Here is a 26,987-nt window from a genome sequence, read left to right as displayed (position 1 = left end):
GATCCACAAAGAATTAAAAAACAAATCCAATTTTGATAAACTCCCATATCTACTGGGTGAAATACCACAGTGTACCATCACAGCAGCAAGATTTGTGACCTATTGCCACAAGAAAAGGGCAACTAGTGAAGAACAAACACCATTGTAAATACAACCCATATTTATGCTTATTTATTTTCCCTTGTGTACTTTAACCATTTGTACATTGTTACAACACTGTATATATATATATATATATACACATTTCTGTATGTGTAATGTTTACTGTTAATTTTTATTGTTTATTTCACTTTTGTATATTATCTACCTCACTTGCTTTGGCAATGTTAACATGTTTCCCATGCCAATAAAGCCCCTTGAATTGAATTGAATTGAATTGAGAGAGAGACAAACAGAGAGCGAGAGAGAGAGAGATCGAGAGAAAGAGTCAGAGAGAGAGACATACAGAGAGAGAGAGAGGAGAGAGAGAGAGAGTCAGAGAGAGAGACACAGAGAGAGAGAGAGAGAGACATTCAGAGATAGAGAGAGAGACATACAGAGATGGAGAGAGAGAATAAGAGAGATAGAGAGAGACATACAGAGATCTCCCTAAGAGAGAACAACTACCAGACAACCTGTATCATCAGTTAGCTAAAACTTCAACCTCTTCCTCTCTATTCCCTTTGTGACCCTAAAATACATCTTAAAAGTGTCCATTTCTGGGACGATCTTTTCCAGCTTGACTTTCCATGCTTTCTAAGTAAAGAAGGGAAGGAAGGACAGACTACTTCAACTCTCTCAGACAGCATCTATTATTCAGAGTCAGAAGAGTTTTATTATGGTCTGTCTGGAAAAGCCTTGTCACTCCCCAGCCAAACACACACTACAGACCAGTCAGAGAGAGAGACTAATAACTCTCTCTAAAGACGACAGTCTTCTAGTTTCGGTTTACTTACATGTTTAATTAAAACCCAACATGTTCATTGAAAATTACAGATTTTGTTTCGTAAACAAGACTATTTTGTACTGTAGGCCTACATTATTGATAAAGCATTGGTGTTAAATACCCATCCAAGTTGATAAAAAAAGCACTGTCCTCCCTTCTTCCCCTTCTCTCTCCTCCTTCTGAATTATCTGGATGTGTGGGTGGTCTCCCCCTCTTTGTCTCTGTATCCCTCCCTCTCTCCCCCCTCTCTCTCTCTTCCGCTCTCTCCCTATCTTCTATTTTACCTCTGTAAAATGTGACAAAACCTCATTCAACAAAGGAATAAAAACATGCATGAAAACTCTTTTTGTTCCACCCTCACAAAGACACCATCCACTCTACCAACAATACAGCAATTTCAGTAGCACATGAACACCGTCCAGTTCCCAAAAGCATAGTGATTAGATGAATCAACTTCTGAATCTGAATGTTCTGCTTCCATCTCTGACTTTAGGCATCAGCATGCTTCAGTTAGGCCAAACAGTATGAATGTGCTCGCAAGCGCCCTAAAAATAATATAACTTTAAAAAAAGTGGGAAAGGATCAATATTACCCCGGGACAGTAGAGGGTGATGAGGTGGTAATAACCATCTACAGCCAAACAGTATTACCCTGGGACAGTAGAGGGTGATGAGGTGGTAATAACCATCTACAGCCAAACAGTATTACCCTGGGACAGTAGAGGGTGATGAGGTGGTAATAACCATCTACAGCCAAACAGTATTACCCTGGGACAGTAGAGGGTGATGAGGTGGTAATAACCATCTATAGCCAAACAGTATTACCCTGGGACAGTAGAGGGTGATGAGGTGGTAATAACCATCTACAGCCAAACAGTATTACCCTGGGACAGTAGAGGGTGATGAGGTGGTAATAACCATCTACAGCCAAACAGTATTACCCTGGGACAGTAGAGGGTGATGAGGTGGTAATAACCATCTATAGCCAAACAGTATTACCCTGGGACAGTAGAGGGTGATGAGGTGGTAATAACCATCTATAGCCAAACAGTATTACCCTGGGACAGTAGAGGGTGATGAGGTGGTAATAACCATCTACAACCAAACAGTATTACCCTGGGACAGTAGAGGGTGATGAGGTGGTAATAACCATCTACAACCAAACAATATTACAGAGAAGATGGCCGCTACAGGTGAGATACTGAGACAGAGCAGATGCCCGCTGTAAGTGAGATATCGAGACAGGGATGATGGCTCGACAGGCAAGATATGGAGACAAAGATGATGGCTCTACAGGCGAGATACAGAGACAGAGAAGATGGCCACTACAGGACATATATGGAGACAGAGAAGATGGCTCTACAGGCGAGATACAGAGACAGAGAAGATGGCCACTACAGGACATATATGGAGACAGAGAAGATGGCTCTACAGGCGAGATACAGAGACAGAGAAGATGGCCACTACAGGACATATATGGAGACAGAGAAGATGGCTCTACAGGCGATTTACAGAGACAGAGAAGATGGCCACTACAGGACATATATGGAGACAGAGAAGATGGCTCTACAGGCGAGTTACAGAGACAGAGAAGATGGATGCAACAGGCTCAGGTTTTTTGGGGTCCAAACTGCTGCAGAAGACACAGGATTTACCACCGTCAGCTGTCCTGCCTTGTACCACAACGCCAAGTCCTCATTTTGTCCTGGGAGATTTCCCCCTACACGAGAACCTCATGTGCACTCATCAAGGAATGTTGGTAATAGAATGTTGAAATGAATTAAACTGTTTCTGTTTCTACTTTCTGTTGTTAATAATGCAGACATGTTCGCACCTCTATATGAGAGGTGTCATTTTATCAAGGTTTTTGGAATATGGTTCCTGGAAAATTGTCTTTGTTTACAAAAAAAAAACATATAGATATACTGTATCTGACATTCTCTTGTTAACGCTCATTCATAGTTGTCCATCTCCATAAACCTGGGCATACCTGGAATTACTACCACTCATTTGTCAGAGAGTCAGAGAAGGCACTCGGCATCATGGCTGCAAGGATAAAGATTCTTGATGGACACATAGTTCTTTGTGTGCACTGTGAACCAGTAGAGTTGTAATTTAATTTTTTTTTGTATTTCCCCCCCTTTTTCTCCCCAAATGTTGATCTTTTCTCATCGCTGCACCTCCCCAACGAGTTCGGGAGTTGAAGGTCTATTCATGCGTCCTCTGAAACGTAACCCGCCCAACCAGCCTCAGCCAGCTTAACCCAGAAGCCATCCGCACCAACGTGTCAGAGGATACGCCATTCAACTGACGGCCGAAGTCAGCCTGCAGGCGCCCAGCCCACCACAAGGAGCTGCTAGAGCGTGATGAGCCAAGGAAAGCCCCCCGGGCAAACCCTCATCTAACCCGGGTCGACGCTGGGCCAATTGTGCCCTGTGCTATGGGACTCCCGATCACGTCCGGGTGTGATACAGGATCGAATCCCGGGTCTGTAGTGATGCCTCGAGTACTGCGATGCAGTGCCTTAGATGGCTGCGCCACTCAGGAAGCACCAGAGTTGTTAATACAATGAAACCTGCTTCTGGGACGTCTCAGTGTGCAGTCATGTAGATTAGATTAAACTACACCACCAGAAGATGTTCTCACAGTTCTTCTCTACGTTGTCAGCCTGTAAAGTCTGTGGCTCACAGCTCTTCTCTACGTTGTCAGCCTGTAAAGTCTGTTTCTCACAGCTCTTCTCTACGCTGTCAGCCTGTAAAGTCTGTTTCTCACAGCTCTTCTCTGTTGTCAGCCTGTAAAGTCTGTGTCTCACAGCTCTTCTCTTCGTTGTCAGCCTGTAAAGTCTGTGTCTCACAGCTCTTCTCTACGTTGTCAGCCTGTAAAGTCTGTGGCTCACAGCTCTTCTCTACGTTGTCAGCCTGTAAAGTCTGTGGCTCACAGCGCTTCTCTACGTTGTCAGCCTGTAAAGTCTGTGGCTCACAGCTCTTCTCTACGTTGTCAGCCTGTAAAGTCTGTGGCTCACAGCGCTTCTCTACGTTGTCAGCCTGTAAAGTCTGTGGCTCACAGCTCTTCTCTACGTTGTCAGTCTGTAAAGTCTGTGGCTCACAGTTCTTCTCTACGTTGTCAGCCTGTAAAGTCTGTGTTCTCATAGCTCTTCTCTACGTTGTCAGCCTGTAAAGTCTGTGGCTCACAGCTCTTCTCTACGTTGTCAGCCTGTAAAGTCTGTGGCTCACAGCTCTTCTCTACGCTGTCAGCCTGTAAAGTCTGTCTCACAGTTCTTCTCTACGTTGTCAGCCTGTAAAGTCTGTGTCTCACAGCTCTTCTCTGCGTTGTCAGCCTGTAAAGTCTGTGTCTCACAGCTCTTCTCTACATTGTCAGCCTGTAAAGTCTGTGTCTCATAGCTCTTCTCTACGTTGTCAGCCTGTAAAGTCTGTGGCTCACAGCTCTTCTCTACGTTGTCAGCCTGTAAAGTCTGTGGCTCACAGCTCTTCTCTACGTTGTCAGCCTGTAAAGTCTGTGTCTCACAGCTCTTCTCTACGTTGTCAGCCTGTAAAGTCTGTGTCTCACAGCTCTTCTCTACGTTGTCAGCCTGTAAAGTCTGTGGCTCACAGCTCTTCTCTACGTTGTCAGCCTGTAAAGTCTGTGGCTCACAGCTCTTCTCCACGTTGTCAGCCTGTAAAGTCTGTGGCTCACAGTTCTTCTCTCGTTGTCAGCCTGTAAAGTCTGTGGCTCACAGCTCTTCTCTACGTTGTCAGTCTGTAAAGTCTGTGGCTCACAGCTCTTCTCTACGTTGTCAGCCTGTAAAGTCTGTGTCTCACAGTTCTTCTCTACGTTGTCAGCCTGTAAAGTCTGTGTCTCACAGTTCTTCTCTACGTTGTCAGCCTGTAAAGTCTGTGGCTCACAGCCCTTCTCTACGTTGTCAGCCTGTAAAGTCTGTGACTCACAGCCCTTCTCTACGTTGTCAGTCTGTAAAGTCTGTGGCTCACAGCTCTTCTCTATGTGTGACAAAATTTATTTAATCATAATAACAAGTAAAAGCTAAGTTTCACAAAGTCATGATAAAATAGACAGCTCAAAAGTTGATTTGATAAGTTCAGTGTTCTTCTCTGACTTGACCAGTCTGAATAAGTCAGCGTTGGAAGGATATGGATTTTCACACTTGCTAATATTTCTTAACACCTTGTCCACTGTTCTCATTCTCACCCCATGCTCCTCATCTATGTGAATTAAGGGCAATATGCAGTAGACCTCATCCATGTAAAGGAAGGACAATATGCAGTAGACCTCATCCGTGTAAAGGAAGGACAATATGCAGTAGACCTCATCCGTATAAATGAAGGACAATGTGCAGTAGACCTCATCCGTATAAATGAAGGACAATATGCAGTAGACCTCATCCGTGTAAATGAAGGACAATATGCAGTAGACTTCATCCGTATAAATGAAGGACAATATGCAGTAGACCTCATCCGTGTAAAGGAAGGACAATGTGCAGTAGACCTCATCCGTATAAAGGAAGGACAATGTGCAGTAGACCTCATCCGTATAAAGGAAGGACAATGTGCAGTAGACCTCATCCATGTAAAGGAAGAACAATGTGCAGTAGACCTCATCCGTATAAATGAAGGACAATGTGCAGTAGACCTCAGAATTGGTCTTCAAACCTGCTAACAGCCATACATTCAAACCTGCTAACAGCCACACATTCAAACCTGCTAACAGCCACACATTCAAACCTGCTAACAGCCACACATTCAAACCTGCTAACAGCCACACATTCAAACCTGCTAACAGCCACACATTCAAACCTGCTAACAGCCACACATTAACAGCCATACATTCCTGCTAACAGCCACACATTCAAACCTGCTAACAGCCACACATTCAAACCTGCTAACAGCCACACATTCAAACTTGCTAACAGCCACACATGCAAACCTGCTAACAGCCACACATTCAAACTTGCTAACAGCCACACATGCAAACCTGCTAACAGCCACACATTCAAACCTGCTAACAGCCACACATTCAAACCTGCTAACAGCCACACATTCAAACCTGCTAACAGCCATACATTCAAACCTGCTAACAGCCACACATGCAAACCTGCTAACAGCCACACATTCAAACCTGCTAACAGCCACACATGCAAACCTGCAAACAGCCACACATTCAAACCTGCTAACAGCCACACATGCAAACCTGCAAACAGCCACACATTCAAACCTGCTAACAGCCACACATTCAAACCTGCTAACAGCCACACATTCAAACCTGCTAACAGCCACACATTCAAACCTGCTAACAGCCACACATGCAAACCTGCAAACAGCCACACATTCAAACCTGCTAACAGCCACACATTCAAACCTGCTAACAGCCACACATTCAAACCTGCTAACAGCCACACATTCAAACCTGCTAACAGCCACACATGCAAACCTGCAAACAGCCACACATTCAAACCTGCTAACAGCCACACATTCAAACCTGCTAACAGCCACACATGCAAACCTGCTAACAGCCACACATTCAAACCTGCTAACAGCCACACATGCAAACCTGCTAACAGCCACACATTCAAACCTGCCAACAGCCACACATGCAAACCTGCTAACAGCCACACATTCAAACCTGCAAACAGCCACACATTCAAACCTGCTAACAGCCACACATTCAAACCTGCTAACAGCCACACATGCAAACCTGCAAACAGCCACACATTCAAACCTGCTAACAGCCATACATTCAAACCTGCTAACAGCCATACATTCAAACCTGCTAACAGCCACACATGCAAACCTGCAAACAGCCACACATTCAAACCTGCTAACAGCCACACATTCAAACCTGCAAACAGCCACACATGCAAACCTGCTAACAGCCACACATTCAAACCTGCTAACAGCCACACATGCAAACCTGCTAACAGCCACACATTCAAACCTGCCAACAGCCACACATTCAAACCTGCAAACAGCCACACATTCAAACCTGCAAACAGCCACACATTCAAACCTGCAAACAGCCACACATTCAAACCTGCAAACAGCCACACATTCAAACCTGCCAACAGCCACACATGCAAACCTGCTAACAGCCACACATTCAAACCTGCCAACAGCCACACATTCAAACCTGCAAACAGCCACACATTCAAACCTGCAAACAGCCACACATTCAAACCTGCAAACAGCCACACATTCAAACCTGCAAACAGCCACACATTCAAACCTGCCAACAGCCACACATTCAAACCTGCCAACAGCCACACATGCAAACCTGCTAACAGCCACACATTCAAACTTGCTAACAGCCACACATGCAAACCTGCTAACAGCCACACATTCAAACCTGCTAACAGCCACACATTCAAACCTGCTAACAGCCACACATTCAAACCTGCTAACACCATACATTCAAACCTGCTAACAGCCACACATGCAAACCTGCTAACAGCCACACATTCAAACCTGCTAACAGCCACACATGCAAACCTGCAAACAGCCACACATTCAAACCTGCTAACAGCCACACATTCAAACCTGCTAACAGCCACACATTCAAACCTGCTAACAGCCACACATTCAAACCTGCTAACAGCCACACATGCAAACCTGCAAACAGCCACACATTCAAACCTGCTAACAGCCACACATTCAAACCTGCTAACAGCCACACATTCAAACCTGCTAACAGCCACACATTCAAACCTGCTAACAGCCACACATGCAAACCTGCAAACAGCCACACATTCAAACCTGCTAACAGCCACACATTCAAACCTGCTAACAGCCACACATGCAAACCTGCTAACAGCCACACATTCAAACCTGCTAACAGCCACACATGCAAACCTGCTAACAGCCACACATTCAAACCTGCTAACAGCCATACATTCAAACCTGCTAACAGCCACACATGCAAACCTGCAAACAGCCACACATTCAAACCTGCAAACAGCCACACATTCAAACCTGCTAACAGCCACACATGCAAACCTGCAAACAGCCACACATTCAAACCTGCTAACAGCCACACATTCAAACCTGCTAACAGCCACACATTCAAACCTGCTAACAGCCACACATTCAAACCTGCTAACAGCCACACATGCAAACCTGCAAACAGCCACACATTCAAACCTGCTAACAGCCACACATTCAAACCTGCTAACAGCCACACATGCAAACCTGCTAACAGCCACACATTCAAACCTGCTAACAGCCACACATGCAAACCTGCTAACAGCCACACATTCAAACCTGCCAACAGCCACACATTCAAACCTGCAAACAGCCACACATTCAAACCTGCAAACAGCCACACATTCAAACCTGCAAACAGCCACACATTCAAACCTGCAAACAGCCACACATTCAAACCTGCCAACAGCCACACATGCAAACCTGCTAACAGCCACACATTCAAACCTGCCAACAGCCACACATTCAAACCTGCAAACAGCCACACATTCAAACCTGCAAACAGCCACACATTCAAACCTGCAAACAGCCACACATTCAAACCTGCAAACAGCCACACATTCAAACCTGCCAACAGCCACACATTCAAACCTGCCAACAGCCACACATGCAAACCTGCTAACAGCCACACATTCAAACTTGCTAACAGCCACACATGCAAACCTGCTAACAGCCACACATTCAAACCTGCTAACAGCCACACATTCAAACCTGCTAACAGCCACACATTCAAACCTGCTAACAGCCATACATTCAAACCTGCTAACAGCCACACATGCAAACCTGCTAACAGCCACACATTCAAACCTGCTAACAGCCACACATGCAAACCTGCAAACAGCCACACATTCAAACCTGCTAACAGCCACACATTCAAACCTGCTAACAGCCACACATTCAAACCTGCTAACAGCCACACATTCAAACCTGCTAACAGCCACACATGCAAACCTGCAAACAGCCACACATTCAAACCTGCTAACAGCCACACATTCAAACCTGCTAACAGCCACACATTCAAACCTGCTAACAGCCACACATTCAAACCTGCTAACAGCCACACATGCAAACCTGCAAACAGCCACACATTCAAACCTGCTAACAGCCACACATTCAAACCTGCTAACAGCCACACATGCAAACCTGCTAACAGCCACACATTCAAACCTGCTAACAGCCACACATGCAAACCTGCTAACAGCCACACATTCAAACCTGCCAACAGCCACACATGCAAACCTGCTAACAGCCACACATTCAAACCTGCAAACAGCCACACATTCAAACCTGCTAACAGCCACACATTCAAACCTGCTAACAGCCACACATGCAAACCTGCAAACAGCCACACATTCAAACCTGCTAACAGCCATACATTCAAACCTGCTAACAGCCATACATTCAAACCTGCTAACAGCCATACATTCAAACCTGCTAACAGCCACACATGCAAACCTGCTAACAGCCACACATTCAAACCTGCAAACAGCCACACATTCAAACCTGCTAACAGCCACACATGCAAACCTGCTAACAGCCACACATTCAAACCTGCTAACAGCCACACATGCAAACCTGCTAACAGCCACACATTCAAACCTGCCAACAGCCACACATTCAAACCTGCAAACAGCCACACATTCAAACCTGCAAACAGCCACACATTCAAACCTGCAAACAGCCACACATTCAAACCTGCAAACAGCCACACATTCAAACCTGCCAACAGCCACACATTCAAACCTGCAAACAGCCACACATTCAAACCTGCAAACAGCCACACATTCAAACCTGCCAACAGCCATACATTCAAACCTGCAAACAGCCACACATTCAAACCTGCCAACAGCCACACATTCAATTGGAACTAAAAAGAGGCAGCCACATTTTCAGCTTCTACCGGATATTGAATAGCCATCAATATCTTAGTAAAAGCTTTACCTTTGCTTTACTTTTGCTGGACTTGGTTCAATGGGAATAGCTGTTGTTGTTGTCTTCAGCAGTCAGTCAGTGTAAGTGAGACAGTTTACAGACACTATCTGCATCCTCTATGCCTCTTCACTGTGTCCAACACCCCAACATGACCTAGAGAAAGAACCACATTTAATCACTTCCACACCATACACCATGGGCATACACACTGTATGAATGACAGCGAGTTACAGAGTTATGTTTGTGTCGTGGGTTGTTTCAGACTATGTCTCCCAATAAAAACGTCTCATGGTCTATGGTCTTCCTCTCTCCTTCTCTCTGAATAAGCTGTTGATAGTCAAGAACTGTTTTTGTAGTTATGGCACAACAATCCTTTACCTATTTGAATACAGAGATGTTAGCTGCAAGACTCTTGTTCAGATCATTTCCAACAGAGAAATATTAAAACTCTTTGCAAACAATCATGCCCATCCTTCTTGCTGTGCTGCTGCCAAGGGGGGCAGAGGCTGGTGGCAGAGTGAGTGGTGTGTGATGGTGCTATCGTCAGCAGGCCGGAGCCCCAGATTGCTACATTGCAGGCAGCAGCTCTCTGGCACACAGGAGTTAGTCACAATTAATGAAGACACTGCGAGTGACTCCTGAGGTTGGCGGAACATGGAATGCAGAATGCGGAACATAAGAATGCCATATGGTATCATTGCCACTGACATCCAGATTCGGGAACCACTGGGCTGAGGTAGAGAAGAGATTTAACTAGAGCTACACACACTCAATACATACAATTAGCCACACACAGATACAACACAGATACTCACACACAGGTGCATTTGTAGGCTTAGACAGTTTTTAAAGGTCTAATGCAGCCGTTTTTATCTCAATATCAAATTATTTCTGTGTAACATTGAAGTACCTTACTGTGATGGTTTTAAAGAGGCTTAAGAGGAACTAAAATGGTAAAATAAAAAAACACAACTTCTTTGTAAAGGGCAAATTCTCAAGCAATAATTTAGCTTGGACTGTCTGGGACTGGTCTAAGTGGGGAGGGGACAACAGAAAATGAGCTGTTAATGGCAGAGCGGTTTGGAACTCTCTTTGTTATTGGTCTATTAACTATTTTACCGCATAGTGATGTCACCATGGAAGGCCAAATCTCCATCACACCAAAATAGGCTGGAATTTCAGGCAGTGTTTTCTCAGCTCTTCCACTAAAAGGGCGTTACCATCTTTTTCACAGTTTCACAGTATTATTCCAACCTCAAAGCATGTTTTTGACCTGGGCCTTTAACAACATAATACGACAACAAGGGAATGGAAACATATCAAAACATACAAGTTTTAAATAACTACACTTTCAAAATCCTTCAGCTTATCAAGCCCCCACTGATGCCACTGAACATGAATCATGTTCTGATCCTCCCAACAAAGACCCTAGCTACTACCTATCTGCTCTATCTACATTTACATTTGACATGTTAGTCATTTAGCAGACACTCTTATTCAGAGCGACTTACATTGGTGCATTCATCTGAAGATAGCGAGGTGAGGCAACAACATATCACAATTGTAGCAAGTACATTTTCCCTCAACAATGTAGTTATCAGCAAAGTCAGTGCTAGTCCTCTATATCTCCATCCAAGTTCCCTCTCTATCTCTCAAATCAAATCAAATTATATTGGTCATATACACATGGTTAGCAGAGTTTAATGCGAATGTAGCAAAATGCTTGTGCTTCTAGTTCTGACAGTGCAGTAATATCTAACAAGCAATCTAACAATTTCCAAACAACTACCTAATACACACACATCTAAAGGGGTGAATGAGAATATGTACATGTAAGTATATGGATGAGCGATGGCTGAGCGGCATAGGCAAGGTGCAATAGATGCTATAAAATGCAGTATATACATATGATATGAGTAGTCTAAGATATGTAAACATTGTTAAAGTGGTATTGTTTAAAGTGACTAGTGATACATTTATTAAGGTGGCCAGTGTTTGGGTCTCAATGTAGGAAGCAGCCTCTCTGACTTAGTAGTGGCTGTTTAGCAGTCTGATGGCCTTGATGGCCTCTTTCTGGGACTCACCCACAAACAGGACCAAGCCTGACCTGCTGAGGAGTGATGGACTCCATCCTAGCTGGAGGGGTGCTCTCATCTTATCTACCAACATAGACAGGGCTCTAACTCCTCTAGCTCCACAATGAAATAGGGTGCAGGCCAGGCAGCAGGCTGTTAGCCAGCCTGCCAGCATAGTGGAGTCTGCCACTAGCACAGTCAGTGTAGTCAGCTCAGCTATCACCATTGAGACCGTGTCTGTGCCTCGACCTAGGTTGGGCAAAACTAAACATGGCGGTGTTCGCCTTAGCAATCTCACTAGGATAAAGACCACCTCCATTCCTGTCATTACTGAAAGAGGTCATGATACCTCACATCTCAAAATAGGGCTACTTAATGTTAGATCCCTTACTTCAAAGGCAATTATAGTCAATGAACTAATCACTGATCATAATCTTGATGTGATTGGCCTGACTGAAACATGGCTTAAGCCTGATGAATTTACTGTTTTAAATGAGGCCTCACCTCCTGGCTACACTAGTGACCATATCCCCCGTGCATCCCGCAAAGGCGGAGGGGTTGCTAACATTTACGATAGCAAATTTCAATTTACAAAAAAAAAAATGACGTTTTCGTCTTTTGAGCTTCTAGTCATGAAATCTATGCAGCCTACTCAATCACTTTTTATAGCTACTGTTTACAGGCCTCCTGGGCCATATACAGCGTTTCTCACTGAGTTCCCTGAATTCCTATCGGACCTTGTAGTCATAGCAGATAATATTCTAATCTTTGGTGACTTTAATATTCACATGGAAAAGTCCACAGACCCACTCCAAAAGGCTTTCGGAGCCATCATCGACTCAGTGGGTTTTGTCCAACATGTCTCTGGACCCACTCACTGTCACAGTCATACGCTGGACCTAGTTTTGTCCCATGGAATAAATGTGGTGGATCTTAATGTTTTTCCTCAAAATCCTGGACTATCGGACCACCATTTTATTACGTTTGCAATTGCAACAAATAATCTGCTCAGACCCCAACCAAGGAACATCAAAAGTCGTGCTATAAATTCACAGACAACACAAAGATTCCTTGATGCCCTTCCAGACTCCCTCTGCCTACCCAAGGACGCCAGAGGACAAAAATCAGTTAACCACCTAACTGAGGATCTCAATTTAACCTTGCGCAATACCCTAGATGCAGTTGCACCCCTAAAAACTAAAAAAAATTCTCATAAGAAACTAGCTCCCTGGTACACAGAAAATACCCGAGCTCTGAAGCAAGCTTCCAGAAAATTGGAACGGAAATGGCGCCACACCAAACTGGAAGTCTTCCGACTAGCTTGGAAAGACAGTACCGTGCAGTACCGAAGAGCCCTTACTGCTGCTCGATCATCCTATTTTTCTAACTTAATTGAGGAAAATAAGAACAATCCGAAATTCCTTTTTGATACTGTCGCAAAGCTAACTAAAAAGCAGCATTCCCCAAGAGAGGATGACTTTCACTTTAGCAGTGATAAATTCATGAACTTCTTTGAGGAAAAGATTATGATTATTAGAAAGCAAATTACGGACTCCTCTTTAAACCTGCGTATTCCTCCAAACCTCAGTTGTCCTGAGTCTGCACAACTCTGCCAGGACCTAGGATCAAGAGAGACGCTCAAGTGTTTTAGTACTATATCTCTTGACACAATGATGAAAATAATCATGGCCTCTAAACCTTCAAGCTGCATACTGGACCCTATTCCAACTAAACTACTGAAAGAGCTGCTTCCTGTGCTTGGCCCTCCTATGTTGAACATAATAAACGGCTCTCTATCCACTGGATGTGTACCAAACTCACTAAAAGTGGCAGTAATAAAGCCTCTCTTGAAAAAGCCAAACCTTGACCCAGAAAATATAAAAACTATCGGCCTATATCGAATCTTCCATTCCTCTCAAAAATTTTAGAGAAGGCTGTTGCTCAGCAACTCACTGCCTTCCTGAAGACAAACAATGTATACGAAATGCTTCAGTCTGGTTTTAGACCCCATCATAGCACTGAGACGGCACTTGTGAAGGTGGTAAATGACATTTTAATGGCATCGGACCGAGGCTCTGCATCTGTCCTCGTGCTCCTAGACCTTAGTGCCGCTTTTGATACCATCGATCACCACATTCTTTTGGAGAGATTGGAAACCCAAATTGGTCTACACGGACATGTTCTGGCCTGGTTTAGATCTTATCTGTCGGAAAGATATCAGTTTGTCTCTGTGAATGGTTTGTCCTCTGACAAATCAACTGTAAATTTCGGTGTTCCTCAAGGTTCCGTTTTAGGACCACTATTGTTCTCACTATATATTTTACCACTTGGGGATGTTATTCGAAAACATAATGTAAACTTTCACTGCTATGCGGATGACACACAGCTGTACATTTCAATGAAACATGGTGAAGCCCCAAAATTGCCCTCGCTAGAAGCATGTGTTTCAGACATAAGGAAGTGGATGGCTGCAAACTTTCTACTATTAAACTCGGACAAAACAGAGATGCTTGTTCTAGGTCCCAAGAAACAAAGAGATCTTCTGTTGAATCTGACAATTAATCTTAATGGTTGTACAGTCGTCTCAAATAAAACTGTGAAGGACCTCGGCGTTACTCTGGACCCTGATCTCTCTTTTGAAGAACATATCAAGACCATTTCAAGGACATCTTTTTTCCATCTACGTAACATTGCAAAAATCAGAAACTTTCTGTCCAAAAATGATGCAGAAAAATTAATCCATGCTTTTGTCACTTCTAGGTTAGACTACTGCAATGCTCTATTTTCCGGCTACCCGGATAAAGCACTAAATAAACTTCAGTTAGTGCTAAATACGGCTGCTAGAATCCTGACTAGAACCAAAAAATTTGATCATATTACTCCAGTGCTAGCCTCTCTACACTGGCTTCCTGTCAAAGCAAGGGCTGATTTCAAGGTTTTACTGCCTAACCTACAAAGCATTACATGGGCTTGCTCCTACCTATCTCTCTGATTTGGTCCTGCCGTACATACCTACACGTACGCTACGGTCACAAGACGCAGGCCTCCTAATTGTCCCTAGAATTTCTAAGCAAACAGCTGGAGGCAGGGCTTTCTCCTATAGAGCTCCATTTTTATGGAACGGTCTGCCTACCCATGTCAGAGACGCAAACTCGGTCTCAACCTTTAAGTCTTTACTGAAGACTCATCTCTTCAGTGGGTCATATGATTGAGTGTAGTCTGGCCCAGGAGTGGGAAGGTGAACGGAAAGGCTCTGGAGCAACGAACCGCCCTTGCTGTCTCTGCCTGGCCGGTTCCCCTCTTTCCACTGGGATTCTCTGCCTCTAACCCTATTACAGGGGCTGGGTCACTGGCTTACTGGGGCTCTCTCATGCCGTCCCTGGAGGGGGTGCGTCACCTGAGTGGGTTGATTCACTGTTGTGGTCATCCTGTCTGGGTTGGCGCCCCCCTTGGGTTGTGCCGTGGCGGAGATCTTTGTGGGCTATACTCAGCCTTGTCTCAGGATGGTAAGTTGGTGGTTGAAGATATCCCTCTAGTGGTGTGGGGGCTGTGCTTTGGCAAAGTGGGTGGGGTTATATCCTTCCTGTTTGGCCCTGTCCGGGGGTGACCTCGGATGGGGCCACAGTGTCTCCTGACCCCTCCTGTCTCAGCCTCCAGCATTTATGCTGCAGTAGTTTATGTGTCGGGGGCTGGGGTCAGTTTGTTATATCTGGAGTACTTCTCCTGTCCTATTCGGTGTCCTGTGTGAATCTAAGTGTGCGTTCTCTAATTCTCTCCTTCTCTCTTTCTTTCTCTCTCTCGGAGGACCTGAGCCCTAGGACCTGAGCTCCAGGACTACCTGACATGATGACTCCTTGCTGTCCCCAGTCCACCTGGCCATGCTGATGTTCCAGTTTCAACTGACCTGAGCCCTAGGACCATGCCCCAGGACTACCTGACATGATGATTCCTTGCTGTCCCCAGTCCACCTGGCCATGCTGCTGCTCCAGTTTCAACTTCCACCTGACTGTGCTGCTGCTCCAGTTTCAACTGTTCTGCCTTATTATTATTCGACCATGCTGGTCATTTATGAACATTTGAACATCTTGGCCATGTTCTGTTATAATCTCCACCCGGCACAGCCAGAAGAGGACTGGCCACCCCACATAGCCTGGTTCCTCTCTAGGTTTCTTCCTAGGTTTTGGCCTTTCTAGGGAGTTTTTCCTAGCCACCGTGCTTCTACACCTGCATTGCTTGCTGTTTTGGGTTTTAGGCTGGGTTTCTGTACAGCACTTTGAGATATCAGCTGATGTACGAAGGGCTATATAAATAAATTTGATTTGATGTGTGTGAGATGTGTGGGAGATGTGTATGAGATGTCTCTGAGATGTGTGTGAGATGTGTATGAGATGTGTGTGAGATGTGTATGAGATGTGTGTGAGATGTGTGTGAGATGTGTGTGAGATGTGTATGAGATGTGTGTGAGATGTGTGTGAGATGTCTCTGAGATGTGTGTGAGATGTGTGGGAGATGTGTGTGAGATGTGTATGAGATGTGTGTGAGATGTGTGTGAGATGTGTGTGAGATGTGTATGAGATGTGTGTGAGATGTGTGTGAGATGTGTGTGAGATGTGTGTGAGATGTGTGGGAAATGTGTGGGAGATGTGTGTGAGATGTGTGTGAGATGTGTGGGAGATGTGTATGAGATGTGTGTGAGATGTGTATGAGATGTGTGTGAGATGTGTATGAGATGTGTGTGAGATGTGTGTGAGATGTGTGTGAGATGTCTATGAGATGTGTGTGAGATGTGTGTGAGATGTGTGTGAGATGTGTGTGAGATGTGTATGAGATGTGTGTGAGATGTGTGGGAGATGTGTGTGAGATGTGTGGGAGATGTGTGTGAGATGTGTGTGAGATGTGTGTGAGATGTGTGTGAGATGTGTGTGAGATGTGTATGAGATGTGTGGGAGATGTGTGTGAGATGTGTATGAGATGTGTGTGAGATGTGTGGGAGATGTGTGTGAGATGTGTATGAGATGTGTGTGAGATGTGTATGAGATGTGTATGAGATGTGTGTGAGATGTGTGTGAGATGTGTGGGAGATATGTATGAGATGTGTGTGAGATGTGTATGAGATGTGTATGAGATGTGTGTGAGATGTAACACTTCCAAGAAACACTGTGTGACCCTGATTTAACCAACTGCAGTAAAAGTCACTAGCTCTTGCCATTCTGGGTAGCACTCCTCTCTGTCTCATTTAACCATTGATATGCAGAAGATGACGTCAGAATGACATCGATTAGTGACATCAGAATACATTGTGGTCATGCATACTGAACAGACACACCTGAATGGTTCAATATGAGGATTGACATTTTCATGTTTAACTGATTGGCGTCTCTGTCTGCAAGGCTCAGTGGTTTGCTGGGGAGACAGACTCTGTTACAGGCAGAATTTGCAGAAACACAAACAGGTGTGTGTGTGTGTGTGTCTGTGTCTGTGTGTGTGCGTGTGTGTCTGTTTGTGTGTCTGTGTGTGTGTGTCTGTGTGTATGTCTGTGTGTGTGTGTGTGTGTGTCTGTGTGTGTGTGTGTGTGTGTGTGTGTGTGTAGACTGAGACGGAGCAGAACAGGGGGAACAGTGATCTCTGTGTGTAATGTTTAATCTCTGCCACTGAGAAAGGAGAGGAGTCAACCAACATCTCCATCACTACTGCATGGGTGTGAGTGTGTGATTACTTGATAATAGCCTCTAGATGTGTTTTGTACAGTAGATGTACGTGCCTATTCACCTGTGTGTGTCTGTCTGTCTGTATGTTTCTGCCTGTGTGTGTCTGTGTGTGTTTGTTTGTGTCTGTCTGCCTATGAGTGTGTGTGTGTGTGTGTGGGTTGGCTTGGTTTAGTGATCTACCCTCATGGAAATGGACCCATTTCTCAGTGAGATGTCTTGTGTGTGTGTGTGTGTGTGTGTGTGTGTGTGTGTGTGTGTGTGTGTGTGTGTGTGTGTGTGTGTGTGTGTGTGTGTGACTCCTCTACCAAACCCTACTTTCGTTGGTGGAGTTTAAACACTTGATCGATATCTATATCATAGAAGAGTGTAATTGTTTTTAGGCCAGCTGTTTTTAATCAAGATGTTTGTGTTTTTATTGTAATATGTATCTGTTGTTGTTTTACTCATGTCGGCCTCGGAGAAGGAGAGGGGCGCAGTCCTTGTTATCGGGCTGTGACAGTGGCACTATTTTATCATCAAAGCGAGCAAAGAAGGTGTTTAGTTTGTCTGGAAGCGTAACGTTGGTGTCCATGATGTTGCTGGTTTTCCTTTTGTAGTCCGTGATTTCCTGTAGACCCTGCCACATACGTCTCATATCTGAGCTGTTGAATTGCAACTCCACTTTGTCCCTGTACCGGTATTTCGCTTGTCGCGTGGAGGGAATAACTACACTGGTTATGTTCAGCCATATCCCCAGTCCTCTTTCCATGGTTAAATGCAGTGGTTCGTGCTTTGATTTGTCCAAATGCCGCCATCCATCCACAGTTTCTGGTTAAGGTAGGTTTCAATAGTCACGGTAGGTACAACATCTCCAATGCACTTCTTTATAATAAACTCACTCACCTAGTCAGCGTATAGATCCATGTTGTTATCAGAGGCTGACCGGAACATTTTTTTATTTTATTTTACCTTTTTAACTATGCAAGTCAGTTAAGAACAAATTCTTATTTTCAATGATGGCCTAGGAACAGTGGGTTAACTGCCTGTTCAGGGGCAGAACGACAGATTTTGTACCTTGTCAGCTCGGGGTTTGAACTTGCAACCTTCCGGTTACTAGTCCAACGCTCTATCCACTAGGCTACCCTGCCACCCCACATATCCAAGTCTGCGTGATCGATTGGTCAGACCAGCGTTGAATGGTTCTAGTCACTGGTACATCCTGTTTGAGTTTCTGCCTATAAGACAGTAGGAGCAAGATGGCGCCGTGGTCGGATTTGCCGAAGGGAGGGCGGGCAAGAGCTTTGTATGCATCGTGGAAGTTAGAGTAGCATTGATCAAGTGTATTACACCCGTGCGTAGTGCAATCAATATGCTGATAGAGTTTAGATAGCCTTGTTCTCAAATTTGCTTCGTTGAAATCCCCAGCTACAGTAAATGCAGCCTCGGGATATATGGTTTCCAGTTTACATAGACTCCAGTGAAGTTCCTTGAGGGCCGTCATGGTGTCTGCTTGAGGCGGAATGTACACCACTGGGACAATAACTGACGAGAATTGTCTTGGGAGGTTATATGGCCGGCATTTGATTGTAAGGAATTCTAGGTTGGGTGAGCAGAAGGACTTGAGTTCCTGTATGTTGTTATGATTACACCATGAGTCATTAATCATAAAGCATACTCTCTTCTTCTTCCCAGAGAAGAGTTTATCTCTGTCGGCGCGATGCATGGAGAAGCCTGGTGGCTGAACCGTTTCCAACAACATATCCCGAGAGCCATGTTTCTGTGAAACAGAGAATGTTACAATCTCTGATGTCTCTCTGGAAGCCAACCCTTGCTCGAATTCCATCTACCTGTTGTCAGGAGACTGGACATTGGCGAGTACTATACTCTGGAGCGGTGGGCGATGTGCATGTCTACGGAGCGAGACCAGGAGGCTGCTCTGTAGACGTCTCTGTCTATCTCTCTATATCTATCTTGCCACTGGCATCACTCTCCAGTCCCCAGTCAAGCCTGCAGTCATAATGGACCCAAATCAGTCCACAGGGATCAGATTTCCTATCTGACGATTACATCTGTTAGACCCTCTGAGAGTTAGTGCTGGAGAAATATCAATTAAAGTGATTGGTCAGGAAGTTGCGATACTATTAAACAGCAGTCTGTAGACTTGGAGAGGAGTATAGCTAGCTGATTGGATGGGAATGAGAGAGAGACTGAGTATCTGCCAGTGATGCTACTCTGTTGTAGCCTTGTCCCAGATATTTTTATGCAGTCTTGCTAACTCCTATGGTCACTGTCATGCGTGGTAGCCTGGTCCCAGATCTGTTTGTGCTGTCTAGTCAACTCCTATGGTCATTGTCACACCAAGCTTGGCTAGACAGCACAAACGGATATGGCACCAGCCTACATCTTGTGGGGTTATATGACAGCTACAGTGGCATTGCTGGGACATTGCCCTGACAACTGGGGTGTGTTCAACTACAGGTGTATGATCTTAAGTTGAGCTAGTTCCCTAGAGCAAGAAACATATCATCTGAGATTTTATTAAAGTGGAAAATACAAATGCTATTGGATGGATTCAGGCAGCAAAGACTTATATAAGCAAGCATCATCTGCTTAGGAAGCATGCAGCATCTGCTTAGGAAGCAAGCAGTATCTGCTTAGGAAGCAAGCAGCATCTGCTCAGGAAGCAAGCGGTATCTGCTTAGGAAGCAAGCAGCATCTGCTCAGGAAGCAAGCAGCATCTGCTCAGGATGCAAGCAGCATCTGCTCAGGAAGCAAGCAGTATCTGCTTAGGAAGCAAGCAGCATCTGCTTAGGAAGCAAGCAGCATCTACTTAGGAAGCAAGCAGTATCTGCTTAGGAAGCAAGCAGCATCTGCTCAGGAAGCAAGCAGCATCTGCCTGGGAGGCAAGCAGAATCTGCTCCGGAAGCAAGCAGCATCTGCTACACAGACACAAATGCATTCACAAAAACCCAAGCACACACACGCTCGCTTGCCCACACCAACACATCAACGCACACACACACACGCACACACACACACACACACACACACACACACACACACACACACACACACACACACACACACACACACGCACACACACACACACACACACACACATACACACACACACACACACACACACACAAATCAAATTTTATTTCTCACATACACATGGTTAGCAGATGTTAATGCGAGTGTAGCGAAATGCTTGTGCTTCTTGTGCTTCTAGTTCCGACAATGCAGTAATAACCAACAAGTAATCTAGCTAACAATTCCAAAACTACTACTTATAGACACAAGTGTAAGGGGATAAAGAATATGTACATAAAGATATATGAATGAGTGATGTTACAGAGCGGCATAGGCAAGATACAGTAGATGGTATTGAGTGCAGTATATACATATGAGATGAGTATGTAAACAAAGTGGCATAGTTAAAGTGGCTAGTGATACATGTATTACATAAAGATGCAGTAGATGATATAGAGTACAGTATATACGTATACATATGAGATGAATAATGTAGGGTATGTAAACATTATATTAGGTAGCATTGTTTAAAGTGGCTAGTGATATATTTTACATCATTTCCCATGAATTCCCATGATTAAAGTGGCTGGAGTTGAGTCAGTGGTGTTGGCAGCAGCCACTCAATGTTAGTGGTGGCTGTTTAACAGTCTGATGGCCTTGAGATAGAAGCTGTTTTTCACACACACACACACACACACACACACACACACACACACACACACACACACACACACACACACACACACACACACACACACACACACACACACACACACACACACACACACACAATTGTACACTAGGAGTTTGTAGCTTTTTTTGTACAGACCAATTCGCCACCCAGAGTCACATACTGTATAAGAGGACAACTACAGTTCATGGTCTTAGAGGGGAGTCTTAGAGGGGAGTAGAACATATCTTCAACAGAGATGTTTTATTGTTGGAAGACATGAAGGACTCTTCACCTGTATTGTGTCCACTCTAATACAAAACTTAAACAGGGGTCAATTAAATCCTGAACGGTAATGTTATTTAATCCGCTGTGTGCTGTCAAATATTTTACCTTTTTCAAACGTCTTGTTGTCGCTATACTCCCTCCTTTCCTCCCTCCTCCCTATTTCGCATTGAAAGTCCTCTCGCTGCTCTATTCTAATCTTCCTTGGCAAGGCCTCACACACTCATTTCAGTTCTCATTTACAGAGTGATAATCAGAATGTCATTACTGTGTCCACACCGGCCCAATGGAGGAATGAAAGAAAGGAGGGGTAATTGAGCAGGACAAAAGGCATTCTTAAAGGGGGATGAATAAAAGGAAGAGAAGGTATAAATGTGAGAAAGGAAGGTCAGAAAGAGAGAATGAGAGGTTGACAGAGAAAGGGAGGTCAGAAAGAGAGTAAGAGGGGTTGAGAGAGAAAGGGAGGTCAGAAAGAGAGAAAGAGGGGTTGACAGAGAAAGGAAAGTCAGAAAGAGAGAAAGAGGGGTTGACAGAGAAAGGAAAGTCAGAAAGAGAGAAAGAGGGGTTGAGAGAAAGAGAAAAAGGTGACAACAGAAAGGCAGAGACAGAGAAAGAGGCAGAGAGGCTGCTTCTGCAACTACAGAGAGACAGTGATAGGGATAGAGAGGATAGAGAGAGAGAGAGAGGCAGTGATAGGGATAGAGAGGATAGAGAGAGAGCGAGGGAGAGAGAGAGAAGGAGAGAGAGGCAGTGATAGGGATAGAGAGACAGCGAGGGAGAGAGAGGGATAGAGAGGATAGAGAGAGAGAGCGATGGAGAGAGAGAGAGAGGGAGGGAGAGGCAGTGATGAGGGATAGAGAGAGAAGAGAGGGAGAGAGAGAGGATAGAGAGGGTTGAGAGAGAAGAGGATGGAGAGAAGAGGGGGAGAGAGGCAGTGATAGGGATAGAGAGGATAGAGAGAGAGAGAGGGAGAGAGAGAGGCAGTGATAGGGATAGAGAGGATAGAGAGAGAGCAAGAGAGGGAGAGAGAGGGAGAAAGAGGCAGTGATAGGGAGGGAGGGCAGAGAGAGAGAGAGAGGGAGGGAGGGCGGGAGAGAGAGAGAGGGAGGGAGAGGCAGTGATAGGGATAGAGAGGATAGAGAGAGAGAGAGAGGGAGAGAGAGAGGGATAGAGAGGATAGAGAGAGAGAGAGAGAGAGTGATGGAGAGAGAGAGAGAGAGGGAGAGAGGCAGTGATAGGGATAGAGAGGAGGGAGAGAGAGAGAGAGAGAGAGAGAGAGAGAGAGAGAGAGAGGCAGTGATAGGGATAGAGAGGATAGAGAGAGAGAGAGAGAGGGAGAGAGAGGGAGAAAGAGGCAGTGATAGGGAGGGAGGGCAGGAGAGAGAGAGAGGGAGGGAGGGCGGGAGAGAGAGCGAGAGAGAGGGAGGGCGGGAGAGAGAGAGAGAGAGAGAGAAAGGAGGACGGAGAGAGGAAGAGAACTATAGTGGCAGTGATGGAGAGAGAGAGATGTAACTATAGAGAGACATTAATAGAGAGTTCTGCTGGCTCTGGTCCTGCAGATGTAGGATCTTAATTTGAGCCAGTTTGCTACAGAATGAAAAATCCGACAGCAACAGGAAATGTGAATTATTTTGTGGAATTTAAGTTAATAGACCTATTTTTTAGTGGTTGAGGCATTTTTCGTTATGGCAAATCAAATCTGAAATTTCAAAGTGGAAATTGTAAACTTTAGAAGCATTTTTAAACCTCAAATGCACTACAAATTCGCATTCCCCCCACACACACATTTTGTGTATCCTTTTAACGTCAAACACATTTTTCACCCAGAACGCATTAAAGGCCTAACTGACATCAACTCTCATCTGGAAGAAGGAGAAATCAATAGTGTTTTAGAAGGTCAAAGTCAAGCATCAACAATCACTTTATAAGATGCAGGCAGAGCGGCCTGCCAGGCTGGATGGCTGGGTGGTGGTGGTGATGGTGGTGGTGGTGTTGAGGGTGTTGGTAGGGTGTTGTTGATGATGATAACGGTGCTGGTGGAGGTGCTGGTGGTGGTGGTGATGATGATAATGGTGCTGGTAAGGTGGTGATGGTGATGGCGGTAATGATGGTGCTGGTGGTGATGATGGTGGTGGTGGTGATGATGGTGGTGGTGATGGTGCTGGTGCTGGTGGTGATGATGATGGTGCTGGTGATGGTGGTGATGATGGTGCTGGTGTTGGTGGTGGTGGTGGTGGTGGTGGTTGTGGTGGTGCTGGTAGTGGTGGAGGTGATGGTGGAGGAGGTGGTGAAGGTGGTGGTGGTGATGGTGAAGGAGGGGTGATGGTGGTGATAGTGAAGGAAGGTTGGTGGTGATGGTGGAGGAAGGGTGGTGGTGGTGGTGGTAGAGGAAGGGTGGTGGTGGTGATGGTGGAGGAAGGTTGGTGGTGGTGATGGAGGAGGAGGGGTGGTGGTGGTTGTGGTGGTGGTGGTGGTGATGGTGGAGGAAGGTTGGTGGTGGTGATGGAGGAGGAGGGGTGGTAGTGGTTGTGGTGGTGGTGGTGGTGGTGGTGGAGGGGTGGTGGTCTTGGTGGAGGGAGTAGTGGTAGTGGTAGTGGTTGTGGTGGTGGTGGTCTTGGTGGAGGGATAGTAGTGGTAGTGGTTGTGGTGGTGGTGGTGGTGGTGGTGGAGGGGTGGTGGTCTTGGTGGAGGGATAGTAGTGGTGGGGTGGTGGTGGTTGGGGTGGTGGTGGTGATGGTTGGGGTGGTAGTGCTTTAAGGAATGAAGATAAGGACGCTGAAGGGACGATCCTTACGTCCTTAATGGAGCTGTTGTTATGCCTCGTCGAGGGCTCAGAAACACGTCCTCCAGAATCTATACATATATATAAGTTAGAGGTTGAACCCTCGCTCCTCACTTAGTGTCTGTCAGTGGGATAGATCTTTTAAAGAGTCTCTACTAGCTATACAACAGAACTTTCCTTCTGCATATTAATGTTATTTCTGCTCTGAATGTCTGCCTCCATTCTTTCCCTAACTTCTCTCTCTTCCTCGCTCCCTCCTTCCCTTGCTCCCTTGCTCCCTCACTTCCTTTTTCCTTCCCTCCTTTCTTTCTGTCCTTCCTTCCTTCCCTCTTTCTTTCTTTCTTTCTTTCTTTCTTTCTTTCTTTCTTTCTTTCTTTCTTTCTTTCTTTCTTTCTTTCTTTCTCTTTCTTCCTTCCGTCCTTCCTTCCCACGTCCTCCCTCTAGACCCTTGTTGGCCGTGCTGGTACATTTCCATCTCGTTCATCAGTTAAAGACAGATAATCAGAAAGTCATTAGGGTAGCTTGACATCAGCGCTTGCCCCGGGAAGACAGAGTAATTGAGCAACAGAGAAGGGAAGAGAGCAGACACAGCCAAGACCAAGCTATAATGAATGAGAGGAAAGGAGAGAGAGAGAGGGGAGAGAGGGAAAGAGAAAGAGAGAGAGGGGGGGTAGAGAGAGGGGGTATGGGGGGATAGGGAGGAGAGAGTGAAAGGAGAGGGAAAGAGAGATGGGGAAAAGAGGTGCAAGAGATGGAGAGAGGAATAAAAGGGGTTAGACTGAGGGAAAACTAGGCAGATAGAGACAGGTGGATTGAAAGAGAGACGAGAAACAGATAGAGCGAGGAAGAGACAGAATGATAGACAGGTAAATACAGACAGACAGAGAGAGGAAGAGACAGAACGATAGACAGGTAAATACAGACAGACAGAGAGAGGAAGAGACAGAACGATAGACAGGTAAATACAGACAGATAGAGAGAGGAAGAGACAGAACGATAGACAGGTAAATACAGACAGACAGAGAGAGGAAGAGACAGAACGATAGACAGGTAAATACAGACAGACAGAGAGAGGAAGAGACAGAACGATAGACAGGTAAATACAGACAGACAGAGAGAGGAAGAGACAGAACGATAGACAGGTAAATACAGACAGAGAGAGAGAGGAAGAGACAGAACGATAGACAGGTAAATACAGACAGATAGAGAGAGGAAGAGAGAAGGATAGACAGGTAAATACAGACAGATAGAGAGAGGAAGAGACAGAACGATAGACAGGTAAATACAGACAGATAGAGAGCGGAAGAGAGAAGGATAGACAGGTAAATACAGACAGAGAGAGAGAGGAAGAAACAGAACGATAGACAGGTAAATACAGACAGACAGAGAGAGGAAGAGACAGAACGATAGACAGGTAAATACAGACAGATAGAGGAGGAAGAGAGAAGGATAGACAGGTAAATACAGACAGAGAGAGAGAGGAAGAAACAGAACGATAGACAGGTAAATACAGACAGACAGAGAGAGGAAGAGACAGAACGATAGACAGGTAAATACAGACAGATAGAGAGAGGAAGAGAGAAGGATAGACAGGTAAATACAGACAGACAGAGAGAGGAAGAAACAGAACGATAGACAGGTAAATACAGACAGACAGAGCGAGGAAGAGACAGAACGATAGACAGGTAAATACAGACAGATAGAGAGCGGAAGAGAGAAGGATAGACAGGTAAATACAGACAGAGAGAGAGAGGAAGAAACAGAACGATAGACAGGTAAATACAGACAGACAGAGAGAGGAAGAAACAGGTAGACAGGTAAATACAGACAGATAGAGAGAGGAAGAGAGAAGGATAGACAGGTAAATACAGACAGAGAGAGAGGAAGAAACAGAACGATAGACAGGTAAATACAGACAGACAGAGAGAGGAAGAGACAGAACGATAGACAGGTAAATACAGACAGATAGAGAGAGGAAGAGAGAAGGATAGACAGGTAAATACAGACAGAGAGAGAGAGGAAGAAACAGAACGATAGACAGGTAAATACAGACAGACAGAGAGAGGAAGAGACAGAACGATAGACAGGTAAATACAGACAGACAGAGAGAGGAAGAGACAGAACGATAGACAGGTAAATACAGACAGAGAGAGAGAGGAAGAGACAGAACGATAGACAGGTAAATACAGACAGACAGAGAGAGGAAGAGACAGAACGATAGACAGGTAAATACAGACAGACAGAGAGAGGAAGAGACAGAACGATAGACAGGTAAATACAGACAGACAGAGAGAGGAAGAGAGAACGATAGACAGGTAAATACAGACAGACAGAGAGAGGAAGAGACAGAACGATAGACAGGTAAATACAGACAGATAGAGAGAGGAAGAGACAGAACGATAGACAGGAGATGCAGCATGTAGAGAAATAGAAATGTTAATTTTAAAGATGTAGACTCAGTGGTACAATGTTATGTTCATTTTAAAGGTGTAGACTCAGTGGTAAAGGTTATGTTCATTTTAAAGGTGTAGACTCAGTGGTACAATGTTATGTTCATTTTAAAGGTGTAGACTCAGTGGTAAAGGTTATGTTCATTTTAAAGGTGTAGACTCA

At 45.0% G+C, this 26,987-nt stretch overlaps 1 protein-coding gene across 1 annotated transcript in view; it reads right to left on the bottom strand.

Annotated features, from left to right (window-relative positions):
- Positions 1–4,174: 4,174 nt before the first annotated feature.
- Positions 4,175–26,987, bottom strand: part of LOC121847027 (skin secretory protein xP2-like) — a gene marked incomplete at its 5' end in the record, with an annotated part of 40,727 nt that continues 17,914 nt past the window's right edge. The window contains 2 exons of the mRNA XM_042326318.1: positions 4,175–4,564; positions 4,618–4,914. Of these exons, the coding sequence (XP_042182252.1) occupies positions 4,175–4,564; positions 4,618–4,914 (687 nt within the window). The remainder of the gene's footprint in view (positions 4,565–4,617; positions 4,915–26,987) is intronic.

Source organism: Oncorhynchus tshawytscha, linkage group LG08 (genome assembly GCF_018296145.1).
Source record: "Oncorhynchus tshawytscha isolate Ot180627B linkage group LG08, Otsh_v2.0, whole genome shotgun sequence".
NCBI lineage: Eukaryota > Metazoa > Chordata > Actinopteri > Salmoniformes > Salmonidae > Oncorhynchus > Oncorhynchus tshawytscha.
This window is presented reverse-complemented; position numbering and strand designations above follow the sequence as displayed.